Source organism: Cuculus canorus, chromosome 6 (assembly GCF_017976375.1).
Source record: "Cuculus canorus isolate bCucCan1 chromosome 6, bCucCan1.pri, whole genome shotgun sequence".
Classification (NCBI taxonomy): Eukaryota; Metazoa; Chordata; class Aves; order Cuculiformes; family Cuculidae; genus Cuculus; species Cuculus canorus.
In genome coordinates this window covers 771,987-791,409 of record NC_071406.1, presented here as the reverse complement: position 1 = coordinate 791,409, position 19,423 = coordinate 771,987, and the positions used below count along the sequence as shown (strand labels likewise).

Sequence of the window (19,423 nt, the reverse complement as noted above, 5' to 3'; positions counted from 1 at the left end):
TTCATTGTATGTGGTGGGGTTTATGGCTGATATTAACCCCTGCTGATGTAGAAGGCAGAAATGACTTTATGAACTATTTAAGCTGAAGACAACGTTGGTGTGAGAACAAAGAAACGTGGAAGTCATCCTGCAGACAGTAATCAGGCTGGAGAGTAGGATCCCACCCCCAGGATGGCAGATTCCGGAGTCATCGTTCAGTAGGGCAGGAGGGAATCTGAATATTTTATCACAAAATCTGATAAATATATTATGATGTTTGTTTGGTGGGAGAGCTTTAAACGCTCGTGACCTCAGTCTGTCTCTGTATTCCTGTTAGTTCCCAGGATGACAGCCATCGTGTAAGTGGTGCCCCGTTCCCAGAAACACAACTGCTTTCTGTGGCAAAATTATTGCTGTGGAATCCCAAGGCACTTCTACAAATCACACTTATCCTCCCCTCATTATCCGTAAGATTTTTTTCTTGTAGCAGGGTAATGAAACAGCAGAATAAAGGTGGTTGCGTTAAAAATATAAACAGTGGAAAGAGAAGCCAAAAAAGTGTGTTTGTTGTGTGACACAGCCTAAAGCAGCTGGGATATCACCTGGTGCCGGGAGGGAAGATCTCGATCACCGCAGCACAGAGAGTGAATTAAGGACTTTGAAGCAGTGGCGACCAAGACAAGAAAAGATGAGAGTGCACCTGTTTTTTGCCTTGTTTTTCCTTATTTTTTGCGCACAGTAAGCACTGCTACAACTTTCGTGAGTATGGTCGCCAGAGTAGCTGCCTGGACTGGAGCGTGGGAAGGGTTTTTCCTGTACAGTGAGCTGCTGTTTTGCCTCCTTTATTGTGAGGTGGCCTGCAGGGCTTTCAGGTTCGGAGTTTCTGCGCACAGGAACTTTACAATTTGTTGTGTGGTCTGTGGCTTACAGGGAGTTGGAAGCCTATGAGCTGTCTGGGTACTGTGGGTTGTGTGCCTGTGCTTGGCTGGTGAGGCAGTTCATGGGTAATGACTTTAATTAAAGTGCTGTAGCACATTTTGAGGAACGCAAAGTAACCCTGTGAGGCTCTAGGAGAGCATCTGGAGGATGGGCTCCGCTGTGATATTAGTGTTTTGTACCCACAGGAACTGAGCTGGAGCACCTCTGCTGTAAGGACAGGCTGAGAGAATTGGGGTTATCCAAAGTGGAGAAGAGAAGGCTCTGGGGAGACCTTAAAGCAGCTTCCAGTGCTCAAAGGGGCTCCAGGAAAGCTGTGGAAGGGCTTTGATCAGGGAGGGCAGGGAGAGGACAAGGGGAACGGTTTTAGGCAGAAAGAGGGGAGATGGAGATGAGATCTTGGGGAGAAACGTTCTGCTGTTCAGGTGGGGAGGCCCTGGCCCAGGGTGCCCAGAGCAGTGGGGGCTGCCCCATCCCTGGAGGGGTTTCAGGCCAGGTTGGATGGGGCTTGGAGCCCCTGAGCCAGTGGGAGGTGTCCCTGCCCATGGCAGGGGTGGCACTGGGTGGGCTTTGAGGTCCTTTCTGATCCAAACCATTCCATGATTTTATGATTGTGGTATCAGCCGTGATTTGCACCCGCAGGAACTTTTTCTCAGTGTATGGTTTCGTTGTACATGTGATTTACAGTTATTGCTTGTTAAAGTCACGAGTGTGCGAGTCAGTGGCCTGGGCTCTGGCGGGCAAGGTCGATAACAAGCCTTGGTTGCCCTTTGGAGCGTGCTGCTTTATTCTCTCGTTCGCTGTGGTTGCTGCTTAGCTGATAGCACAGGGCAGCCCTGGCACTTCAACCAGTATCAGCTGAGGAGACGTGTCTCAAGACTGTTAGGAGTGCTGCAGGGAGGCATCTTCCTTTTTGCTGGGTTTAAGCTGTCATCGCTTGCTTCTATGATGCTCACTTTAGGTGGTGTGGTCTGGCATCTCATGTAGCTTAGTCTGAACCAATTCAGTCCTTCGAAAAGCAGCCAAGCAGAGCTGGCAGGTGATCATGTTAAGGGGGTGCAAATAGGATTATTTTCTCATTCTTGCCCCTTTTTCTCATTATTTGGCCATGTTGGCACACGTGTACCATGCCCTCACCACTATACTTGAAATTCTGCAGTCACCCATAGTGAGCGTCAGCTTCGTGGCCTGTCCTGCTCTCCTATGCGCCGTCACCTTTGAAGTAGTCCTGCAAGAAGGATCAAAAGCTGGATTAGAGGGAGCTAGGGGTGGCAGCTTTAGGTGTTTGGAGAAGCCGAGGCAGTGCAAGACTCGGCTCAGCCTGGAGGGACATCAGTCTGGGGCTCTCATCATCCCCAATTTACCTGGGAAGCTTTGGAAGGAATGGGAAGGATTGGATTAGACAGCGCTGCCGCGCCGTTGGCAAGTTATGCAAACCGTCGTGGGGATGATTAGAAGTGCTCTATTTTTAAGTCTCCCATTGAGTGACTCACTTTATTAGATGTGTTTGTTTAAAATGGAATGCGAAGCACCCAGATTCCATGGTAATGGCCTCATAAAGCACACGGATGCACAACATAACAGATTGGATTTCTTCTGCGAATCTAACAGGTTTTGCGTCTCATAGCCCGTGTTTGATGGCAGCGCACCGGGCGTCACACGCTCCTAGTGCGGAGCTCGTGGTTTGTATCCATCTGTCTCCTCACTTTTGTGAGAGTACTCATCTTTCTTTGATCTCTAACTTGCAATTCTGCTCTGAATTTTCCACTGTTCCCCTTCCCTCACTTCCCTCATTCTTCTCATTCTTTCTCTCAGCTTTGGTCGTGCACTGCTTAGATCCAGCCCGATATTTTAATAATTAGAGGGTCCTACGGTACTGAAACACTGGCGAGGGCAGCACTCCCTTTTCAGTCACCTGGTGTCTTGAGGTGGGAGTGGGTTGCACAACTCCAAATAGGATCCAGCCGATGTCTTGCAGCTGCCTGGGCTGGGCGTGACAGGGAGGGAGGCAGGCAAGTCCCTCCTAGGATTTCTATCAGCCTGATGAGGGCTGCGGGGTGGCAGATGTTTGTCGCACCAGCATCTCCCAAAGACAGGTGTGGAAATCTCTCCTTTAAAAGTAGGGTGTAAGTGGTGCTTTCTGTGCTTTTTGGTTTTAAATGTGGGGCTGAGAGTGCAGCAGCAGAATCCTGACTTTAAGAGGTGTGTTTGTTGTGGAAGCGGAGCCGTTGCCGGTGGCACGGGAGGTGCAGGGTCTCTTACCTTATGAGGTTCACCCAGACCCCACTGAGACCGAGTGTCCAGACCCCAGACTGGACTCTGGAGTTGGGAATTGTTGTTGAAGTGACCACTGTGTGCTCTTTGCATCAAAGCCAATGTGACTATGAGTGGCTGGTTGAGGAGGGCATGGCAGGAGGGAGCGACTCTGACGACAGTTTGTATTTAACTTTTGGGAACTGAAAGCATGAATTTATGCTCATAAATCCTTTGTGTAGTTTCCGTTTCATATAGCTAGCTCTCCTTTTATTTACCCTTTCTGTTCCCTCATTTTTTTTTCTGATGAGAAGCCTATTTCTTCTTATCAGAAGTCCTTTGGGAGCTTAGAAGTGTGAGAAATGTCCTGGTGAATCTGTACCAATACAGGCTGGGAAGTGTTCCCTGTGGGTTGTTTAATTCTTGAGGCAGATCACACCATACACCATTCCCAGTCCTCATGGCACACTGGCTGCTCCTGAGCCTGTCCAGGGCTCTTTGCTCCTGCTGGGTCTTCTTCTAGAGCCTGTGAGGGACATACAGCCACCCTGGAATCGAGGGCGTGGGTCCAAAGTGTGCCATTTATGACCTGTATCGAAACTAAGGATAAGGCTTAACATGTGGACTTACAGTGTCAGATGGCACTTGGAGCATTCAAGCACTGTCTGAACCTTTTCTGAAGGTGACTCAAAATATTTGTGTTACGGAAAGATGAATGATTTCTGAAGGCATCACTTCTCATGCTGTTGGTTATTAGAATTTTCATTAGAATAAAATTCAGTTTCCATTCCAAGCTGTTCATCTCAGCTTGGAAGAGAGTCAAGTTCTCTTACATACTTGCAAAGGTGAGATGTTTCCAAGTGTGGACTCTTCTCTGTGTGGGCAGCACTCTGTACAGCCTTTGTTGGACCCACATGAACTGCATCCTTTCCCCTTTCATCTCCTGTGCTCCGGGTTATCCTGCTCGGTGCTGACTGCTGCCCTTTAGCAGCTGGTCTGGGACAGGGCTTGGGGGAAAACCCTACATGTGTGTGTTTAGAGAGAGCCTCTTGTGTCTCTGATATGAAATTGAGATGTTCAGGGTATAAAAGCACTGTCTGTAGGTCTGAATGCCTGTCTAGCTTTGTGTTGGAGTGGCTTATGTTAAGCCATGTTTTCTTTTCTGTCCCTGAATGAGCTGCTTTTCCTGATGGCGTGCAAGATTTATGTGGCAATTTGAGGAGCCGCTCTCCTGGGAGCGTTTCTTTCTCCTGAGAACTGTGTGCGATCTGACTATCAGCTCTGAGCAGAGCTAATGATGCCCATACCTGGCTTTGGGAGGCAGAGGGCAGCCCCTCAGAGGCCAGGGATCCCTCCTGTATGGAGGATGCCGGCTCTGGAGGTGTGACCCCCGTTCCTGGTGCCTTCCTGCCCGCTGTGGAGGTGCCTGAGCGGGCCCTTGGTGCCAGCTGAGTTGCCATCAACGGATCACATTGGCAGAAAGGCTTGTGGCAGCGCTCTGCATGTCATATGCTGTGGAAGACTGTGCTCCTGTGTGGGAGGAGGCTGTGGGGCAGTTGGTTCCAGTCACGAGAGCAAATGGGTAACTCGGAGTAATATCCCTACAATACAAACTGGCAGAGGGAAGTCCTGCTCGGCTGTTCCATCTCAACCTCCTTCAAAGTTGTTGCTTTTGCTGCTTTTGAAGCAGCTTCTGTACTGCTGCGGCAGAGGACCAGGGGTGCTGGTTGACAGCAGCTGAACGTGAGCCAGTAGTGGCTTGTATGAGCCATGGTGTGGCCAGCGGGAGCAGGGAGGGGATCATCCCCCTGCGCTCAGTGCTGGTGAGGCTGCACCTCAAATCGTGGGTTCAGTTTGGGGCCCCTCTCTCCAAGAAAGGCATTGAGGGGACTTCGGGCCCTCAGTATTTGCACGTTTTTTAAGAAAAATGAGCAATTTTGCCGGCTTGAAGAACTAATAGGAGAAAAAAGATGGAATGCCTACAGAGGAATGGCAATACACAGTGTTTTGTGTCTCATTGTGTTTATAAGGGTGAAGAAATAGCTCCCAAGTTGTGTGAGCAGTTTGGCAAGGTAGCTGAGTGGTGCCGAAAGGGAAGGTGTGTGACCTGGTCTGGGGTGTCTGGTGGGCGATGGGTGGCAGCTGCGGTGGGAGGGCTGTGAAGCCCCCGCTCAGCAGGTGCGCAGCGCTGAGCCGGAGCTGTGCCAGGGCAGCAGAGCCTCGCTGAGGCGCCAGGGCCAGGGCTGAGCCCCCAGCCAGACCCCAGGAGGCTATTGGAGCCTCCCCCTGCCCGGCCCCGGGATGAGGAGCCACCACCGCTCCCGGCTCCTGGCCCGCAGCCACTGCCACTGCATTGCGAGTCCGCTGGTGTTCGGTGTTGGCGCAGGGCTGCACACGTTGCCTGCTCCTGCTTTAAGCCTTAGGGGTGCTAAATCTCTGGTATGGAGACCGCTGGGTGAATGTGGGGCTTGCACAAAGATGCCTTCACACCCAGAGGGCCTGGAACGTTGGCAGGACTCCTCCAAACTTGATGTATGTTGTTTCTAACGCGACGGGAGCTGCCGTGGTCCCGGGAAGATGGATTGGGTTGTGCCTGCTTAAGATTCTAGTCAGTCCCATGCAAATTTTTCATTCAGTGTCCGAACACTGGGTGATTTAAGAATCTGCCTGACCCATATTAGGGTGAGTTTGAAACCTTCCGTCGCTGGGTGATAAAGTCTGCCCTGATTTCAAGCCATCGTGTCCCCTGTCCCTGCTGCTGCTCCTCTCTGAAGGACCTGCTTCCCGACTAGCACATCGCTTCTCCACCGTCCTGGGTAGGATAGGCTTTGCTGGTAGGAATGCAGGGATCGTAATTCCTGGCTGGAGAGCAGGATGGGGTGCTGTTAGGTGGAATAGTTTGCTGGATTGGGAGGGCAGCTAAAAGTGATTTTACCAAGTTGTGATGATAAGGATTTGGTGGCCATCTGGGTGACGACCCGGTGTTCTTGGTCTGTGTTTGCCGCGGCGTTGTAAGCATTAGTCATGTACAGAGTGTAAGTGGGTGGCGTCTGTGTGCATCTTGTATCTCTAAACACTCTCTTGTCGTTCAGCTTTCACAGCGAACACCAGAGCACTGCCTGGCCTCGTCTAGACTTTGTTTAGAAATTTAACACTACAGTGAAAATCACTAATTAATACATCGCCACCCCAAGTTTCAGCTTGTCACAACGCTGTTGTACTTTCTACAAATGGTCTATTCTGCACAGTGGTAAAACTGCCTATTAATGGTTTATCTTCTTTTCTTGCAGTGAAGAATGGCATTTCAGAAGGCGGTGAAAGGAACTGCTCTCGTTGGAGGAGGTGCCATAGCAACAATTTTTGGCCTCTCTCAATTTTCTCAGTATAGAAACAAACACGTAAGTATTAATTACGATTTCTGATAAAATATGAAGCTTAAAATCTGTTTGAGCGTATGTTAGGCTCATACGAATAGTTTTGTTTGGAAAGGAGAGCCAAGAGCCTCTCAGCTTGATTCAGTAGGTGCTAATCTGGAGGATGGCATTAAATGAGATTTTGCTGTTGTAGGTCTTTAACCAGTGGGGAAGTGTGATTCTTGTAAAGCGTTTTTCATGTTTAAAAAATGACCTTTGTGTTCTACCAGGGATTTTCCTCAGTTGCAGGAGGACTAGAAAGTTCTGAGGGAAGCGTAAGCAGTCAGTAGAGTTTGGGCAATACTTTCAGACTTGGTCCAAGTGATTTCACCTCAAGTTTCTACCTCTGAAAATCTCCGCTTTAGAGCAGTCGTGGTGCCAGCTCTCAGTCAGTTCCAAAGGCTGGAAACTGTTGGAGGCTCCTGTTGTTTCTTATGGGCAGTGGTTCTATCTGTGTGGGCACAACCTTTACACCAGTGAACTTGAGGCTCCGTGCTGTCTTCCAAGCAACTAAGGCACATGGTTCAGTTCCTCAAGCACTGAAGAATGATGAAGGAGACTTAAAGTGGGGAGTGGAAACAGGTGTCAGGTTGTGGATTGATTCTTGCTGTTGTAGCAAGTAGGTTTCATGGCAGAGCCGCTCCTCTCTGTAGCATCGGAGTTGCTGTGATCTTTAACTTTCTTCTCAATGCAGAAGCCAAGGAGAGCTTGGTAATAGGAACGTGAATTGTGGGCTGGCTTTAGGCAGAGCTGGTGGGGGTCAGCAACTCTGCTTTGTCTTAAAGTAAATCAGTACCCATTATATAAAGCACAGCACAACTGCAGTAAGAGTTTTATGGAACAGCCCTGCCTGGGCTTAGTAGATGCCTGTAAGGAACCAGGTCTTCTCATCCCGTCTCGAGGCTGACAGCTCGCATTTGACCCAAAATGTTTGCAATAAGTATTCCATAAAATATTTGAGTTTGGTATAGTCAGAGCTGGGGCTTGATTAAAGCCAAGGAACTACCTCCTTCCTTGCAGACAATGTCAGTCCAAGGACCTCTGTGAGATAGTGCTCATGTCTCAACAAAAAAATTTAATCAGTTAGCTCTTCATCGTATTCCTCACTCAGTTTCACAAAGGTGTGCGTTAACATCTGGATAAATGATGATTGGAATAGTCATGGAATGGTTTGGGTTGGAAAGGACCTCAAAGCCCATCCAGTGCCACCCCTGCCATGGGCAGGGACACCTCCCACTGGATCAGGGGCTCCAAGCCCCATCCAACCTGGCCTGGAACCCCTCCAGGGATGGGGCAGCCCCCACTGCTCTGGGCACCCTGGGCCAGGGCCTCCCCACCTGAACAGCAAAACATTTCTCCCTAAGATCTCAGCTCAGTCTCCCCTCTTTTAGCTGAAAACTGTTCCCCCTCGTCCAGTCCCTGACAGATAAAGCTTTCCTGTAGGAATCTTCTGGCTGTTTCTGTGGGGAGCAGGAGTAGCAGCTGAGCTATTGGAAAAGCACATGGAATGAGTCATTTCTGGGGAATCTGGGTAGAAAGTGGATAAGCCAGGATCCTTATGGCTTCAGGAAAAAAATGGTACAGAAAATAAAACCTAGCATTTAAAGCGAGCTTCCCATCGGGCTGCCTGCCTTGCACCCAGCTGATAATGCTGTTTCTTACTCTCTCCGGAGTCGTTATCACAGGATTTTACAGTCCAGCTTAATTACTGTTGGAAATGACAGCTTCAAATTTTAGGACTTAAACGAGAGGAGGAGTTGAAAGGGAAAAAGTGATCTGGATAGCTTGCTTGTTCTCTTTGCCGTATTCCAGAATTCAGGGAAATCCTATTTTTCTGGGAACATATGGCCATTGGAAGGCCATTGTAGATGTCCAGAGACAGAAAATCAGAGCTTTGCAGAAGGTGGTTGTGGTATCACTATGAAATAACTGTCACCCCCCAAATTCTGAACTCATTTTGTTGGATCCGTTGACAAAAGATCTGAAAATTCCTGGCAAATGGATCTGTCAGATGACCCGCATGGTGTTTGTGTGTTGTGTGAACTTGCATGTTTCCCATGCGGCGTCCCTTAAAGCCACTGCCTTAAACACCTCGTTCTGGGCAGCAAGTGGACCATTGTGGGAGGGATTGACAAAGAGGAGGACAGTCTGTGTGGCGTTTTGACTTATCTCAGGCCCTGCTCCAACCCCTTCCCCAGCTCTATTCCCTTCTCCAGATGCGCTCCAGCCCCTCAACGTCCTTCTTGTAGTGAAAGGCCCAAAACTGAACCTAGGGTTTGAGGTGTGGCCTCACCAGCACCAAGTCCAGGGGGCAATCCCTTCTCTGCTCCTGCTGACCACACCATGATCCAAGCCAAGATGCTGTTGGCGACCTTGGTGTACATACCCTGTTGGTCAATAGGAATTGCTCATCCAGGTGAATCCAGTCCGGTGAGAAAACATGATAATGCATCAGGGCCTGCTTTTGGCCTTTTTAATTACTCCCTTTTTTTTATTTGGTGTATACGGATAATGAATTTGACTCTGCAAACCAACCTGGAGATTTACGTTGGCAAATTAACCAGAGTGCCTGTGTATGGATTACCAGATCACTTCATAACTTCATGATTGAATTCAAACTGCCAAACTGAATTTCTTGGTGCTACGGGTATCATCAAGCCCATTCAAGGAACTCTTGCCTGAGAAATTGTAGATATAAACAGCAAGTGCTTATTTCAGTAAACACGCTTGTTCACTGCCAAACTAATCATGTTATTGCAGATGGAATCCCTGTATGCAGCCTTTCTGCACTCTCACATTTAATTGACAGCAAGATGAATCGTATCTACATCAGCTCCTCCTGCGTGCCTCGCTTTGCCGGTGTCGCAGTGCCAGGCTCCCTGCGCTTGCTGTGCCGGTGCCTCTGCCTGCGACTCGGGGCCCGCTTTGCCGTGAGCCATCGGTAGTAAGCGGTGGTTGAAATGCAAAACAAGAATGCAGTCAAAACCAAATGGTGCTGCTTCTGGAACCCTGAACTTCGTTTCTGTTGTGTTCCCTTATTTTCCTGAAGTTCAGTTGTACGCTTTCACGGAGTGTCTGGAAACAGAACTGGTCCTGAAATCCCTTTTATAAAGTTCAGGGAAGCTGGGCATGTGTAGCTGAGCGTGATCGGCCAGAACATGTGCCAGACTGAGCCAGGGGTGGTCTTGGTCCTCACCATCTCCTTCTTGTCACTGTTGTCTCCAAGTCACAGGGTGATACTTAGAGCTGGGAAACTGGCATCAGCTGTCTGTCCTCTCTGGAATCACAGGATATGGAGTGGTTTGGGCCAGAAAGGTCCTCAAAGCCCGTCCAGTTCCAACCCCTGCTATGGGCAGGGACACCTCCCACTGGATCAGGTTGTTCAAAGCTCCCTCCAACCTGTCCTTGAATCAGTCAGCATCCCAAGTCCTTTTCTGCAGGGCTGCTCCTAATCACATCATTGATTGTTTTAATCCGATGTTATTATTAAATATAGGTAAAGTGACCGGGCATAGTTGAGTTTGCCTTTGTGGTTATAGAAAATGCTGTGTTTTGGGTGTGTTTATGTGCACGCATTTGTGTATTCACAGGACATACAGCCCCTTGTGTTTTGGTTTTGATCTCTGCAGGGAACCTTTGTGCACGTTGAAGCTGCAGAAGCTGTGACCGTTCCCATCAAGGACCATTTCCCTACAAGGGAAGAGCAGATCTCGGCGTTGCAAACCATAAGTGAATTTGATGTCGTCGTTATAGGTGGGGGAGCAACAGGATGTGGCTGCGCATTGGATGCGGTCACAAGAGGTACGGCTTGAACATTTAATTGCATCCTTATTCTTGGATTACGTGATTTATTGTAGATCAGTCAGATAGGTTTGTCCAAAGTACTTGAAGGTAGAGGTGAACTGTGAATGCCTGGTTATAAAACTTCTGTTCTCAGCAGCTGAAATGAACTTGAAGGAAAAGTGTCACTGCATTTTTGTTGTTTCAGCAGAGTCTTAATTTACCATGTGCTTGCACCCAGTTCCAATAGGAACCTACATACAGCAGATCTGTGCTTCCACTTCCCCTCTTGCCAGGGGTGAGCCGTGCAGGGTTGATGGTACCTTTATGCATAGCCTTAACTTAAGAAAAGCTCAAGGCAGAAGGAATTTAAGCCAGTGCTTTTTACCTGAGGAGCATGAGGACATGTGTGGTGACCATCAGTGGTTCTTGCCCAGCACCCCATGCAGTTGGTCAGCTAAGTCATAGAATCGTAGAATGATTTAGGTCTTAAGGGACCTTAAAACCCATTCAGTTCTAGCGCTGCTGCCATGGGCAGGGACACCTTCCACTGGATCATGGTGCTCAAAATTAGATTAGGTTCCTCAAAACACATGTGAAAAACTCCTTTTAGGGTAAAAAAGCAGGACACCGATACCCACTCTGTCTGTGCCATCCACTTTACACAGCAACTGGCAGGTTCTCATCAAATTTCGCCATCCTCAAAGATAATAAACTCATTTTACAAGTTTAATGGTACAGAGATGAGAGTGCGTGGGTACTGTTTCCGCAAGGGAGGCTGTAGCACCAGTTCCCGTTCTATTAAAATGCTGTGTTCCCACAGGATATCATATTTTTGTCCAAAAGCTATGTAAAAGCTTTGTGAGCAAAGCTTGTTTTGGAATGTGTTCCCTCAGTTGTTATTTGCAGTACAGTTGGCCGACGAGAGAGCGAGCCAACCTTCCTGCGCTTCTGTTTTTGCAGGCCTTGTTTCTGGGTTTGGAACTAAAATGGAAAAGAACAGCGTAAAACACAGTAGATGGCTGTAACGTTCTTCAGGTTCTTTAATCTGTAGGTATGCCTCAGAAATCAGAGGAAAAACCTGACCCTGGGAGTGTTTTGCAGCTTAATTTGGAAAATGCTTGTCTAGCAGGTCTGAGAATTTTGAGTTTGATACAGCAATTTGGTGGAGACACATAAGCTCAAACCTAATCGTTAGGATTTCATGTATAATTGCAAATAACTTGGGATCTTTTCATTTCTGCCTGTGCTCTGTTGTAGTAGGAAATGCAGTTGTAAAGAAAATAGAAGTTATTAGAATCATAGAATTGTTTGGTTGGAAAAGACCTTTGAGATCATCAAGTTCAACTGTACCTGTCCACTACTAAACCATCACTACTAAACCTCATCTACCCATCTTTTAATCCCCTCCAGGGATGGGCACTCCACCACCTCCCTGGGTAGCATCTGCCAGGGCCTGAGACCACTTTTGGTGAAGAAATGTTTCCTGATGTCCAATCTGAACCTTCCCTGGCACAACCTGAGGCCATTTCTGCTCATCCTGTCACTTGGGAGAAGAGAACAATACTCACCTCACCACAGCCTCCTTCCAGGCAGTTGTAGGCAGTGATAAGGTCTCCCCTCAGCCTCCTTTTTTCCAGACTAAACAGCTTCAGGTCCCTCATCCGCTCCTCATAACCCTTGTTCTCCAACTTCTTCCCCAGCTCCATTCCCTTCTCTGGATGTGCTCCAGCCCCTCAATGTCCTTCTTGGAGTTAGGGGCCCAAAACTGAACCCACGATGCAAGGTGTGGCCTCAGCAGCACCGAGTGCAAAGGGGACGATCCCTTCCCTGGTCACTAGAGGTGATCTGTGTTTGTCCTTTCACCAGATATTCCAGTTCTATCAGTAGGTTTCTGAAGTGTGAAATGTTCCTCGGCGTTTGGTTAATGAATTGTGTGTTGTTGCCGTTCATTCATGGAACTTGCTCTTTTATTATGTTTGCTTCACTTAACAACAAATTCTGCTTTTCATGTGTTTGATAGATCTTCAACAAATTCTTTCCAATTATATCAATTAATCTTCAGTCACGTCTGACAAAAATAAATTACTCTGATCTTTGGAAGTTACCAGTAATAACTACTTACTTTTTTAAGGACATAAAAGTTTTGTGAGACCAGAGATGTTAAAGGGTTCTTTCACCAACCAGTAACATAGAATCATAGAATCATTGAGGTTGGAAAAGACCTGTAGGCTCTTCCAGTCCAACCATCGATCTATCCATGCCATGCCCACTAAACCATGTCCTAAAGTGCCACATAAAGCAACCCTTGAAGAAAGCAAAGGAAAGACACAAGAGAACTTCTGATGCAGATGATACTCTTCTCCTTGGGAATGCATCACCATGTCATTGCTGTTGGCTTTGGTAGCAATTGGATTTAACTCACTTTTGGTCTTGCCTGCTTAACTTTATGGATCTGTTCCACTGACTTCTGTATCGGAGATTGTCCTTCCACATTCACTTTGTAAGTGGAAGATTGCCACGTGGTGCTTATCTTCATTGCCTTTGCTTGCGCTGGCCTTTGGAGGTCAGTGGTGGTTGTCATGTAGGTACGTCCCAAAGGATGTGAGCAGGCTGTTGCCTGTATCTTGCCATTAAAATCATCTGTTAATCATTTGTTTGCTGCAACTCTTCCTTTCACCCAACTTCCATTACTTGATCTGATGTTGGACTCCTTCACAAAGGAGATTCCTCTGACACTTCTCTTGCACAATGGAGGGGGTGTTGGCAGCATTGAGGTTTATGGTTTCAAAAAGACTCCGATAAATGCACTTTGCCTTCGCTCATGGGAAGCTTTCTCCTGGCCTTCAGGGTACCTGGGAACACAACGTGTGCAATGAACACACCAACCTCAATCCAAGTGTTTGTTAGAACAAGTGTTACAGCATTCGGTTAAGCCCTTGGTGTTTGGGGTTTGGGTGCTGTCTGTGAGCCCCATGGCTGTCCTCTTCATGTGTGGGTCACACTGCCAGCGCCTCCCCCTGCAAGGGGACATGCGTAAGTGCCTGTTTTTCTGAAATACTTGGTAATACCTCATAACTGCTGTTCTCTGCATCGTGTTCTCCATCCAGCTCTCCCTGGGTGATGTCCCTGCCCGGTGTTGGCTCTCTGCTGGCTCTGGGCACCTTGTGAGCAGACAAAGATGCCCATTGTCTGCCGGTTTGCTGTTTGAACTGTCAGTGCGGGGGGTTTAGAGTGCTATGCTGCAAAGAGTTAAAAGTGTTCATGGAGATACGCTGTTCCCGCTGTGAATGCGAGCTCTAATTTGCTGGAGGGAGCATGGCCCCCGTAATGTACCATAATGCCTTTCTGTTGTGAAATACCCGGGATTTAATGTGCTCCTGTTTAAGTTCTGGTTTGACTTTTCCCTTAGGAAGGAGGCTAAAATCTTTCATTGCAGCATAGGCAGTGCACTACACCGCGAATACAAATTTATCCATGTACAGAGTAATTCTTCTTGTGATTGTCTCTACCCTAGAGAAGTGTCTTTAATGAATTACATACAAATTGTGTCATTTAAGAAGTTAATTTGGTTTTCTGGTAACGCAGGACTAAAAACAGCCCTTGTAGAAAGATATGATTTCTCATCGGGGACCAGCAGCCGGAGCACTAAATTGATCCACGGTGGAGTGCGGTATCTTCAGAAGGCCATCATGAAGTTGGATGTTGAGCAGGTAATTGTTTATGCTGGTTGTTAAGCACAATTGCTGGTAGACACTTCCCCATCCCAATTACATCCAAGTCTCCTTTCTATTTTTCCAATACGTGGCTGTTGGATTCCCCAGCCACTGCATGTAGGTAGTGTCTTCTCCAGGCAGTCTTTCCAGATGAGGGAAACCAGAGCTGCTGAATTCCTTTATGGGCGATCTGATGGCCAGACCTCACAGGCTGGGCATGTTTTAGGGAAGGCAGGCAGAGACAGGATGAACTTCACAATAAAAAGCACTTCCCACCTGTTATGATCAGAATTTGGGGGAGTGAGGTGTCCTGTTTATTCTGGAATGGGGAAAGAAAAGACGGTACATGAGTGATATGTGAATGCTTTGATGTATTCCTGTGCTGGTGGGAGTGTGATGTTCTCTGGGGAAATTGGTTTATCTTCTCAGTGAAACCTCTCTAACTTGGAGTGTGTTTTAATGGCTGTAACACTGGTATGGTAAAGGAGACCTCTCAGGGTAAAATGTATAAACCACACAGTTATCCAGCTATAGAAATCAACCTTTGCTTTGAATCGTAGAATGCCAGGTTGGAAGAGCCCTCAGGGATCATCTGATCTAACCTTTTAGCTGATCTGTAGTATAAATGAGATGGCCCAGCACCCTGTCGAGCTGAGCCTTAGAAGTGTCCCGTGGACAGGAATCCACCACCTCCCTGGGGAGATTATTCCAATGTTTCACTGTTCTCATGGGGAAAGTGTTCTGGAATCCAACTGGAATCTCCCCAGGAGCAACTTGTACCCATTGTCTCTCATCTTTTCCTCGTGACTTCTCTTAAAAAGGGAGTCTCCATCCTCCTGGCAGACACCCGTTACGTACTGGCACGTGGTAATTGGGTCTCCCTGAAGCCTTCTCCTTCCAAGGCTGAGCAAATGCAGCTCTCTCAGCCTTACTTCATATGGAAGGCTTCCCAGTCCTCCAATCACTCCTTTTGGCCAGAGGGCAGCTTCTTATTGATTTACACTGATTGATTTGGGAAGAACACTTGGCCATTTGTCACTCAGAGTTATTATGGGATTGAGTTGTGGGAATGGCTGCAGCAGCTCACTGGGATGGGTTCTAAACTTCATGCAGTGCCTCCTGTCCAGAGCTGGGGGTGACACGGCTGATTGCACCTTACATTCAAATGGAAGTTATTCAGCTGACCTGCCAAGCCACCAGAACGGAACTGGTGAAACTTAAAATCACGGAATCGTTAAGGCTGGAAAGCACTTTTAATCTCGTCCAGTCCAACTGTCAGCCCAACCCCACTGAGCCTACTAAACCATGTCATGGAGTGTCATGGCCACACGGTTTTTGAACCTCTCCAGGGATGGAGACTCCACCACTGCCCTGGGCAGCCTCTGCCAGGGCTTCACCACTCTTTCTATGCAGGAATTTTTCCTGATATCCAATCTAAACCTGCCCTGGTGCAACTTGAGGTCATTTCCTCTCATCCTATTGCTTGTTACTTGGTTAAAGAGACCAACACCCACCTCACCACAACCTCCAACTTGACCTTCTTGGGAAACATTTTCCTTAACTTTTGAGTTTTTCAGCAAATTTCAGCCTGGTTTTGAAAGAACAGTAAGAGTTCTGCGAGGTGTTTGCTTTGATCAACAGTTTATTCAGTGTTGCAATTGGAGACACAATGCGTAATGTGGCATTCACGTGTATCTCTCTGTTTTTCAGTATAAGATGGTCAAAGAAGCACTTGAGGAGCGTGCAAACCTGCTTGAAATTGCTCCGCACCTCTCGGCTCCGTTGCCAATAATGCTGCCAGTTTACAAGTAAGCCCTGCTACAACCTCTGTCCTTTACCCCTCTTCTGAGAAGCAAGCTTTTTCCCTGGAGAAGTCTCCAGGTGCCTCTCTCCAAGCATGTCTTTAAACCTGGCACAAGCTTTGTCTTCCAGAAGGTGAGATATTGCCATACTGTAGAAGCATGGAATTCCCTTACGGCCAGCCCCAAGCAGCTCTCCCAGCTGCCTGGGAACGCACCGTGGCCTTCAGCCGCTACACCTGTGGAGGAGGGCAGTCTCCAGCTGGAGTGAACTCTCCTTCCCAGGATGTTATTTGCTGTTTTTTCAAGCTCGTCCCTGTGTTGCCACGCAGGTCAGGGGCTACATCACTTGGTCCTGTTCGTGCAGGAGGCTTTGGCCAGGATGTGCGTTTGAGGAACCCTTCAGCTTTCACGTACAGCCTGGTTCTTCCCTCAGCACATGGCTTTAATTTCTCATCTTACAGTGAGGGACAAAAAGCCACTTTGTGATCCTGATTCTAGAATAAATGAAGCATGAATCTCTTGACTGACAGCAATGAGTGGACCAGTTGAAAACAGTAGCGAACAGTGGAGAAGCTCTTGCGTATTTCCAGTATGTTGTGGTAACCATGAGTCTGTGTGACGGTGCAGAAGCTGGTGCAGAACAGCACACAGTGTTACCTAACGTGTTTTCTGTATTACAGTAACAGACTGTGTGCGCTTTTAAATGGTTTTTATTTCACTTGGGGGATTTTTTTTGTTCCTGCAGGTGGTGGCAGTTGCCATACTACTGGCTGGGAATAAAACTCTATGACCTTGTGGCAGGAAGTCAGTGTTTGAAAAGCAGTTATGTCCTGAGCAAGGCCAGAGCCTTGGAGCACTTTCCGATGCTACGCAAGGATGAGCTTGTGGGAGCTATCGTCTACTATGATGGTAAGTTGCCTTTCTGTGCTTTCATTGCTGCAGTGTGCTGTGTTTTGAGGGGGCAGAAACCCAGGGATGCAACTGTAGTTCATGTACAGTGACTTTGTAAAGGGAAGAACAACGTCTTGGAGGATTCCGTTTGCATCTTAAGCATTAGTAAGGCAGATAAATTATGTTTTTCACAACGGTAAAACAAACTTTTTTCACAAGTTACTGGATGTAGGAGAGAATATATTAGTTTTCTCAGCTTATCAGTGTAGTGATGTATGTATTTCCATCCAGAGGAACCTGGACTGGCCTGGGAGGTGGATCCATGCAAACCTCATGGGGTTCAGCAAGGCCAAGAGCAAGGTCCTGCACCTGGGTCGGGGCAATCCTGAATATGGATACTGGCTGCTGGTTAAAGGGATTAAGAGCACCCTTACGGAGAAGGAATTTGGGGATGTTGGTGGATGAGAAGCTGCACATGAGTCAGCAACATGCACTTGCAGACCAGAAAGGCAGCCATGTCCTGGGCTGCATCCAGAGCAGTGGGAGCAGCAGGTGAGAGAGGGGATTCTGCCTCTCTGCTCTGCTCTGGTGAGACCCACCTGGAGCCTGTGTCCAGTTCTGGAGTCCTCAGCACAGGAAGGATGTGGAGCTGTTGGAGTGAGTCCAGAGGAAGCCATGGAGGTGATCTGAGGGCTGGAGCCCCTCTGCTGTGAGGGCAAGCTGAGAGATGGGGTTGTTCAGCCTGGAGAAGAGAAGGCTCTGGGGAGACCTTAGAGCAGCTTCCAGAATTGAAAAGGGGTCCAAGAAAGCTGGGGAGGAGCTCTTCATCAGGGACTGCACAGATAGGACATGAGGGAAGGGTTTTGATGAGAGAGGTAAGATTGAGATGAGATCTTTAATTAAATGGAGTTTATCTTGTTTTCTTGCCTTTCTCTCTCCCTGTCCATCATCCCTCCTGTGCATCTGTAGGTGTTAATGGCACCTACTCGCTGTTTGACTCGGTGTTTGACACCACCAAGGGAAAGAATTAAACCCTGATGTTGTGTAGGTTCTGTTGTATTTGATCAAAGCTCCTCTCCCTTTTGCAAAGGAAAGATCAGGGATGCTCTGTGTTTTGTTTTATAATCATGGATCAAACTTAGTGGCATGTCCAATGATCTATTATTCATTAATTCGTTGGGTTCTCAAATGCTGCTCGGGTCTTAATTACATTTTTTAAATTGTTTATACAGGCAAAATAATAATAAAAAAAGATGGTACATTGTAAATGTTGGAAGTACCAGCAACAGCAAAGCGCAGCCTTTCCCAGGGGCGATTCCTGCTCTGTCTCGGCGTCAGGAAACCAAAGCATATGTTGGATGTTAGCCTGGGTGTACACAACGTGTCCTATTTATTCAAGGTTTGCTTTGAAGCCATAACTTACAAGTTTGTTTCTTAGGGGTAGATGTCAGACTGCATTTAGCATCTGTGGTATTAGGATACTCTGGAATAGCAAAAAGGCAACATTTTGGGGGAAGAACGCGGCTGCTATCTGAGCAGTGATCTGTCAGTTCCACTTATGTAGCTCGGGGAGAACCAGAGAGCAGGCACTGTGAGAGGCCGGGCGGGATCTCACCAGCACAGGCAGAACTGTTTGAAAGCCTTTAAATGGAAGAATTAATCTCCATTAAATTATACGCGGTTCCTTATGGTAAGAACTAGGAAAAGCATTAAAGCAGAGACCCAACTGGCGAGGGTATTTCAGTTTAAAATGTTTAGAAATTCTAAGTGGCACAGTTCTCTTTAAGGTGCTTTGTTTGCCTGTCTCTAGGTGCTTGCAGATATTTGTTAACATATTTTGCCTTGCGAGATGAGCCTGTAGGTGTGTAAAGAAAATCTGTGCTCTGAAATCAGGCATGAGTTTAACGTAGTAGGGCTTTGTTGACCCTGCTTTTTGAATTTATTGCCGTTTTGTGAAAGCAAGAACTAACACATGCTCATGTGCCTGTTCTGCCACATCAAGATATGTGAGCGTTTAATGTCTCGTTCTACAAATCTCTACTCTGGTATCAGTAATTGTTCTTGGTCTTTTTGCATTCTCAGTACTTTTGAATATATTTCTCTCCTGAAATATTGAATATGGAGGTCATTTAAAGGCAGAAAAAGCGGCTTTGGCAGTGGGTTTCACTTTCCCTGTTTACAGCAAACCCCAGGAGGAATCCTTCCCCAGCACAAACGCACACACCCAAAAATCAATGCAAAAGAGTAGAACATTCATTAAGCTGTCAGAAATGGAATAAATGCTTTTTTTTATTTAGGTTCTTGTAGCTATTTTTCCTGGGATTCAAGTGTGTCCTGAATTATGAAATGCTGCAGCTTTATAATTCATATTTGACAAATGAATATTTGGTGAGGGTTGAGCTATGGCAGGGACGTTCCCTTCTTCCAGATGCAGACAGCTGTGTGCCTGGCTTTTTTGTCCTCTTCCCTGGATATAAAAACTGACAGTTTGTCACTGAAAGACTTTCTGTAGGACAAACACATGGCGACCGGTATTTCTTGGTGTTCCAAAGCCGAACAGGGGCAGCCTTGGCAGGCACAGTAAGTGCAGGTGGAACCTGGAACCACTGTGTGTGCTCTGGTTCCGTTTGCTCTCAGATCAGTTGTGTGTAAT

At 47.4% G+C, this 19,423-nt stretch overlaps 1 protein-coding gene across 2 annotated transcripts in view; it reads left to right on the top strand.

Moving 5' to 3' along the window:
- The window catches only part of GPD2 (glycerol-3-phosphate dehydrogenase 2), a 51,595-nt gene that overhangs the window by 4,764 nt on the left and 27,408 nt on the right, over positions 1-19,423 (top strand). The window contains exons 1-6 of one of the 2 annotated variants that reach the window (XM_054069831.1): positions 5,874-5,984; positions 6,459-6,566; positions 10,211-10,382; positions 13,950-14,074; positions 15,788-15,885; positions 16,625-16,788. In XM_054069831.1, the coding sequence (XP_053925806.1) occupies positions 6,465-6,566; positions 10,211-10,382; positions 13,950-14,074; positions 15,788-15,885; positions 16,625-16,788 (661 nt within the window). In that variant the 5' untranslated portion in view covers positions 5,874-5,984; positions 6,459-6,464. Of the gene's footprint in view, positions 1-5,873; positions 5,985-6,458; positions 6,567-10,210; positions 10,383-13,949; positions 14,075-15,787; positions 15,886-16,624; positions 16,789-19,423 lie in introns of those variants that run through there. The other variant, XM_054069830.1, reaches the window with a different exon arrangement.